Here is a 6,618-nt window from a genome sequence, read left to right on the forward strand (position 1 = left end):
GCAAGTTGCATGAATGTAGTATAAGAGTGGTGTAGACACTGTGAGAGTGGAGAAATAGCAAGAGGTATAAATTGTTTTAGTAAGAATACACCAATTCCAATACAATGATTAATGACCAGAAATTAAAGCACGCCGACACACAATATAAATTCTAATAATGTAAGTCCAAGCATTCTCTTAGGAGGAAGAGTACATTGCAGTCCAAGTTTGTGGAGATGAATATGATCACTGAAGTTGAGGTCAAGATGCGTGAGGCTGGTTAATTGGATCATGCAAAACTACTCAGTTGTTACGTGATGATGCCCTAATAAGATGTAAACCACATAATAATGAACACATAACAGTGGGGCAAAATGAAATTTGTTTTTATTTACTATTAATGATACATGCTTGAAACAAACAACAATATTCCAAAACTAATAATAGTGTGGTTACTATTTCACAGATTCTGCGTACACAGAGCGATATATGGGCCTGCCTTCTGTCGAAGACAATTACGTTGGCTATGAACAAGCAAATGTAACAAACAGAGCTGGCAGACTGCAAGACAAAATGTTTCTACTCATCCATGGCACTGCAGATCACACCGTACATTATCAGCAAAGCATGTTGCTTGTAAGTGCTCTTACAAGAGAAGGAGTTCTTTTCAGGCACCAGGTAACATTATATATGTTGTCTTTCAACAAGCCGTGTAGCGTAGTATACTGAACTTGTTGTTTATGGAGGTTTATTTGCTTATTTTTCTTTAATTCTCAGACAAATAAGTTTTTGCTGTTAACACTCATTTCTTAGACAAGAAACTTTATTCTGTTAAAACTCAAGAGCCTGTCTCCATATTTGGGTTATCATCAATACTGTCATCACCTGCCCACCTTCCTTCCTCCCTCCCCCTTACTTCATTTGCTTTATTCTATTCATTCTATTGCTCAACGTAGATTATCATAAACTTTCTTTCTTACTTTATCACTCATCTTACCTGTAAAAAAATTTCATAAATTCTGATAGTAAGTAGTTTCAACTATATTTCATGAATCATATTATTAGAGAGGTAGTAAATAACTAGAGGAGGTACTGAATTGAATCATAGAAAAAAGTAATTTAGGCACAGCTTGATTAAATGAAGGGATTGGTTAAGAGGACACATCACATCCAGAGGGAAAAAGAAGTTGCCTGATGGTGTGTGTGAGTGCATGTGATTGGGATGGGGAGGGGGGCAGGCTTTTGTACAGGGAGACCACATCTCTAGTACAGTAACCAGGTTCAAATGCATGATGCACGCACATTACAGTAGCTACACAGAGATGGAGAGACCCATATAGGATAGACTATTGTGGAAATCTCCACAACAGTAACATCAACAACATTATTTTTCCATTGCCTCTTAGTATTTGGTTCCAAATGAATTTGGAGGATGTTGGCTTCAGATACATTGTACATTAAATTATGTACCTTTAGTCATTCCTGGCTGTTAGCTGTGGAGAACCAAGCACATGGAACACACCACCATTTTCATATATATGCCATTTTGTTGCTTTTAACTGAAATTTTGATTCCTTTCAAAAGCAACAGTGCAATGCACCTCTTATCTCACAATACTATATTGGACAGGGATGCATAGCCAACTTCGTCACTGCAACTATGATTTTCTAAAGTTATGCCTTGAAATGAGCTAGTTGAATTACTTTTTGCTCCATGCCTGACAGGATAATTTTTTGTCTGTAATATCTGACCCAATATTCCTCATCCAGTTTCCTTTTACACAAGGATGTTCATTATTTTGAGTGATTATTTATTCTAAATAGAAAAGGAACAGATTAATGAGAGTACTAGTCATTACATATTTCCAGTAATTAGGGAACGCACACTGTCCAGAGAGATTCAGTAATCTTTGGTTTACAGCCTCACCACTATATCACATGTCTACTCCCCATCAGTTTTTACTCTGATATATCAAATGGCTGGAAGATCTTAATAAACTCAATGCAGATCCCAAGCTTTCCTTAAATGTAAACCTCAATCACCGTTTATTAGGTGTTGGAATACATTGTTCTTGACAACCTCTCAGGTCTACCATCTCAAAAATGACTGAACAACTGCATTGTTAATGGTTATACTCCTGTGGAGGCAGCCATTGTGCTTAGCTGGCTCAACAAAGTGAATCATTGGTGTTCTTTCATCTCTACTCAAGTTTCGGTCATAGTCTTTCTCACACATTATAAGTCAAACTGGCATTGAATGTGGTATCTATATAGTTTTTGAAAGTCTTGAACATCCTTATCATTAAAAGCAGACATTTAAATCTCACTTGTGGGAGTGGAACATATTCAATATTGTTTCCACGAGAGTTGACCAATTTTGTGGAGATTGGGCAGGCACAGGATGAATATGTGACCTATATTTTTTGTTTCTTGGTTTCAATGCAACTTACAGGCACAACTGATTTTTATTTAACCTGGCAAGATTAAGACATTCAGGTCTCCTTTACAGCTAAAGAGATATCCTTGGATAATTAATAGAGTAATGTCCCAGTACATGACCTAAACATAGTAGTACAGACTTACAGTCTTGAATACATGGTATTGCAGTAATGCCAGTCTCACTAACATTATATTAAATAATTTTCTCATAATATGATGTCCCTGTTGAATAGAAGTATTGAATGCTAACATAAATGCTTGGCAGCAATAAGAAGAAATTAAATCTGGAGAAACTGACTGATCCAAGAAAAAGAGAGAAATAATGTGGTTAAGTTAGCATATAAGAAGGAATTCCTTTGAAATATTTTTTATTGTGAGGAATGATGGCAAAAGCCAAGGAAGAAAGAATCATTTTTAATGTTACATCAGTGACAAGCTCATTAGAAATAGAACACCAACTCAGATAGAGCAAGGATAGAGAAGAAAATTAACCAAGTTATTTTCAGAGCAACTTTCCCAATATAGACTTAAGTATTTTAAAGAAATGTTATCCAGAAACCCCCACCCACACAATGGCGCATTATCACTCTTGAAACTCAAAGCTGTGCATAGCACGTGGGTTCTCTTCATCCCAAATATGTTTTATGTGGAAATTGAAAATATCTATCTTTGTGATTTTTGCTTTACTTGCCTGTGGTTTTTAAAACAGGGCTGCTTGACACAGTTGTCCAAGAATTATGTACCAAACATGATTCATGATAAAAATCAATTGGTTTTGCTGCATATAGGTTTACACATTTTGTCACAAAAGAGCAGTGCACTTTCTCGTGGAGATGCTCTTTCCATTGCTAGATGCTACAAGTACATCCAAAAACGTTTTACTGTTAAATTTCCAAAAGTGCATTTTACAAGAAAAATCTGGCAGTGTATTGCTTTTATCCACAAATTCAAATAACTGTGGCAATAAAATCTTGGAAATTCCGGTTTACAAAGATTTATTCATATAGGGTATGTTCCATAAACCTTATCAAGGATGTGGAATGTGTTCAGGACTGGAGGAGGTGAGCCTGACTCGGTTCAAATCTGCCTTGCAGGTTAACAACAAGGATTTGTGAGCCAGCCAGCCTGGATGTGGTTTCTAGGTGATTTCCCCCATCCCACTACATGAATAGCAGGCTGGTACTAAATTCCACTTCAGTTACATGCAATACAAACATTTAGAACACATTCTCATACTTGCACATAGGATTAACTCTAGGCACAGACAGATGGAGGGGGGGAATAAAAGCTTGATGACCTTAGATATTTATTTCTCTTCAAACACTTCATCAGCAGCTGCACAACTAGTGGTAATCTGCTGATGTTGGTAAGTACAGGAATTTTGAAGGCCTACTGACAGACATTCTTTACACTTATCACTTACATGTGGCACAAGACTGGTGAGAAATTAGAGGAGGAGGGGGTGGGGGGGGGGTGGGGGGGGGGAGATTTTGGTGATCGCAGGAGATAGTTCATGTTGTAACCTGCTATACACTGCAAAGTACTCTGCAGAATAGAAGTTGGAGTGACACTGGTGTAGGAGCTGACATAATTACCATCAAATGTTGCATGTTTTCCTTCATGCCAGCTTGCATAAGAATAATTCAGTGCATGTTATTGTGGTTTCACCATAGTGGTGGAACGATAAGTTTCCATTCAGAATGCATTACACCTACTTGGTTCCTATGACAAACCCCAAAGTTTATGATGTCAATTCTGATGCACTCTTTAGACAGCTGTAGAACTTATAAATCATTAAAATCTATGTATTGCATTGTCGTACTAATGTTAATACCCATTATTTGACAGACGTACCCAGACGAAGGAAATGCATTCTCTGGAGTAAAGCAGCACTTATATCGAGTCATGGAGGCCTTCTTTGATGACTGTTTTGGCCCTCTGGACTTTGAAGAATGGGAAATGGGCTCAAACTTGTTTTCTAGAAAGCCATGAAGAAGTCCACTGTTCTTTTTTTCATATCACCGTCCAGCTGTCATTGCCATTCTATGAGACTGACTTAATAATATGGACTGAAAAAATTATTTGGTAAAGAAGATCCCTTCAGATTCTTTTACTTGCTGACAGGGTTAGTATAGAATATTGACAAAATAATGGAGTAGGAAAATCCTACAGATGAACCGACCAAAACGTTTTTGTTGGCATTTGTTCATGAACCTGCAGTTAGACAAAATAACAAAACAAGACATCACATTTTTAAGTGGGAAGACAGATGATCCTTTAATAAAGTTGTTTCTCATCATCAAGCTCAGTAAATACAGTATTGTGCAACAGATAGCAGTTTTTTGAATGGAAGACAAGGAGAGTATAAATCTTTCAACAAAGACTACTACCAGTGCACACAGGAGATCATCATGGCTGTGTTATAATGGTTTTTCTTTTTTTTTCCCAGACTCATAATTGTACCAAACATTAAAGTTTCACTTCTTGCATATTTTTGGTTAATTAAACGAAAATCAAACAACGTTTCTCAAAGTTCAGGAGTACAAATTGTTAATGCTTTAATAAAACTTACATATCTGGGAAACATGACAATGTTTTATCAATAATGTTCATTGCACATTACCTCTACACTATAACTTTTAATTCTGTCAAACCATTATGTCAGATCATGAAAAATGCACATAATAGATGATACTCATCAAACTGAAGACATGTCACAGGAAATCAAAAAGGAGAGATGAAACTAATTCCTCCAACAACTATGACATTATGATGGAACATTCCAATGTAGAAGCAGCTACTTTCAGTTGTAAAATAAAAGGGAAAATACATTAAGTTGAAATCTTCATATTACATCTGAATATGAAGTTCATCCATATCATCTGGGAACACATATTTTAAAATAAAATGTACAGTGTGCATATTTTTGCCTCTGTTGATTTCAGTGTACATCAATTACATTGTATCAGAGTTACAAGTCGCAATAGTACTTCCAGTTGTGCAGCTTTTTGCCTGAAATATTTCTAAGTAAGTCTGAGATGTGATAAAAACTTATTATATGACACCGCTGGTGAAGAAGCTATTTTGTTACCTCACTGGTGTAGAAATTATACAGTGTGGATACAAAATAGGTTCTTTCATACAATTATGTGCAAAGAAGCTGAATATTATTTTTTCTCCACCAAAACAGTCTTCTAATAAAGTGAATGTAGGACTAACATGTATGTGCATACTTTCTGATCCTATGAACTGGCAGTGTTGTTACAATCAATAAAATTACTATGCAGAATTATTTCTGGCAACTTAACAGGATAATGGAAAGATCATGGATGGAAGACAAAAAATGGTAAGAAAAATAATTTCGCTGTGTATAGGTTACATTGAGAAGGCACACAAAAAGAAGTATTAGTTGGTGTAGATCAGCCATCAAACTCGTATTCTTCATTTGAATATACATGTCCAGTCCTCTCCTCTTTCCTGATCCTCCACCCAATATATATAAAAACAAAGATTCCATGACTTACCAAACGGGAGAGTGCTGGTAGATAGGCACAATAAAAAAAACTGTGTGTTTTTTTATTGTGCCTATCTACCAGCGCTTTCCCGTTTGGTAAGTCATGGAATCTTTGTTTTTAAAATATATAAAATAGAGGGAAACATTCCACATGGGAAAAATATATCTAAAAACAAAGATGATGTGACTTACCAAACGAAAGTGCTGGCGGGTCGATAGACACACAAACAAACACAAACATATACACAAAATTCAAGCGTTCGCAACCAATGGTTGCTTCATCAGGAAAGAGAGGGAAAGACGAAAGGATGTGGGTTTTAAGGGAGAGGGTAGGGAGTCATTCCAATCCCGGAAGTGGAAAGACTTACCCTAGGGGGAAAAAAGGACAGGTGTACACTCGCACACACACACACAAATCCATCCGCACATACACAGACACAAATGGGGAAATATCTGCTTGTGTCTGTGTATGTGCGGATGGATATGTGTGTGTGTGTGCGAGTGTATACCTGTCCTTTTTTCCCCCTAAGGTAAGTCTTTCCGCTCCCGGGATTGGAATGACTCCTTACCCTCTCCCTTAAAACCCACATCCTTTCGTCTTTCCCTCTTTCCTGATGAAGCAACCGTCTGTTGCGAAAGCTTGAATTTTATGTGTACGTTTGTGTTTGTTTGTGTGTCTATCGACCT

The 6,618-nt window shown here is 36.8% G+C and overlaps 1 protein-coding gene across 1 annotated transcript in view; it reads left to right on the forward strand.

The window, feature by feature from the left end:
• LOC124619544 (inactive dipeptidyl peptidase 10-like) overlaps positions 1-5,594 on the forward strand; it is a 380,569-nt gene extending 374,975 nt beyond the window's left edge. Inside the window, exons 16-17 of the mRNA XM_047146009.1 lie at positions 446-657; positions 4,266-5,594. Of these exons, the coding sequence (XP_047001965.1) occupies positions 446-657; positions 4,266-4,409 (356 nt within the window). The 3' untranslated portion in view covers positions 4,410-5,594. The remainder of the gene's footprint in view (positions 1-445; positions 658-4,265) is intronic.
• The last annotated feature ends 1,024 nt before the right edge of the window (positions 5,595-6,618 follow it).

Source organism: Schistocerca americana, chromosome 6 (assembly GCF_021461395.2).
Source record: "Schistocerca americana isolate TAMUIC-IGC-003095 chromosome 6, iqSchAmer2.1, whole genome shotgun sequence".
Classification (NCBI taxonomy): domain Eukaryota; kingdom Metazoa; phylum Arthropoda; class Insecta; order Orthoptera; family Acrididae; genus Schistocerca; species Schistocerca americana.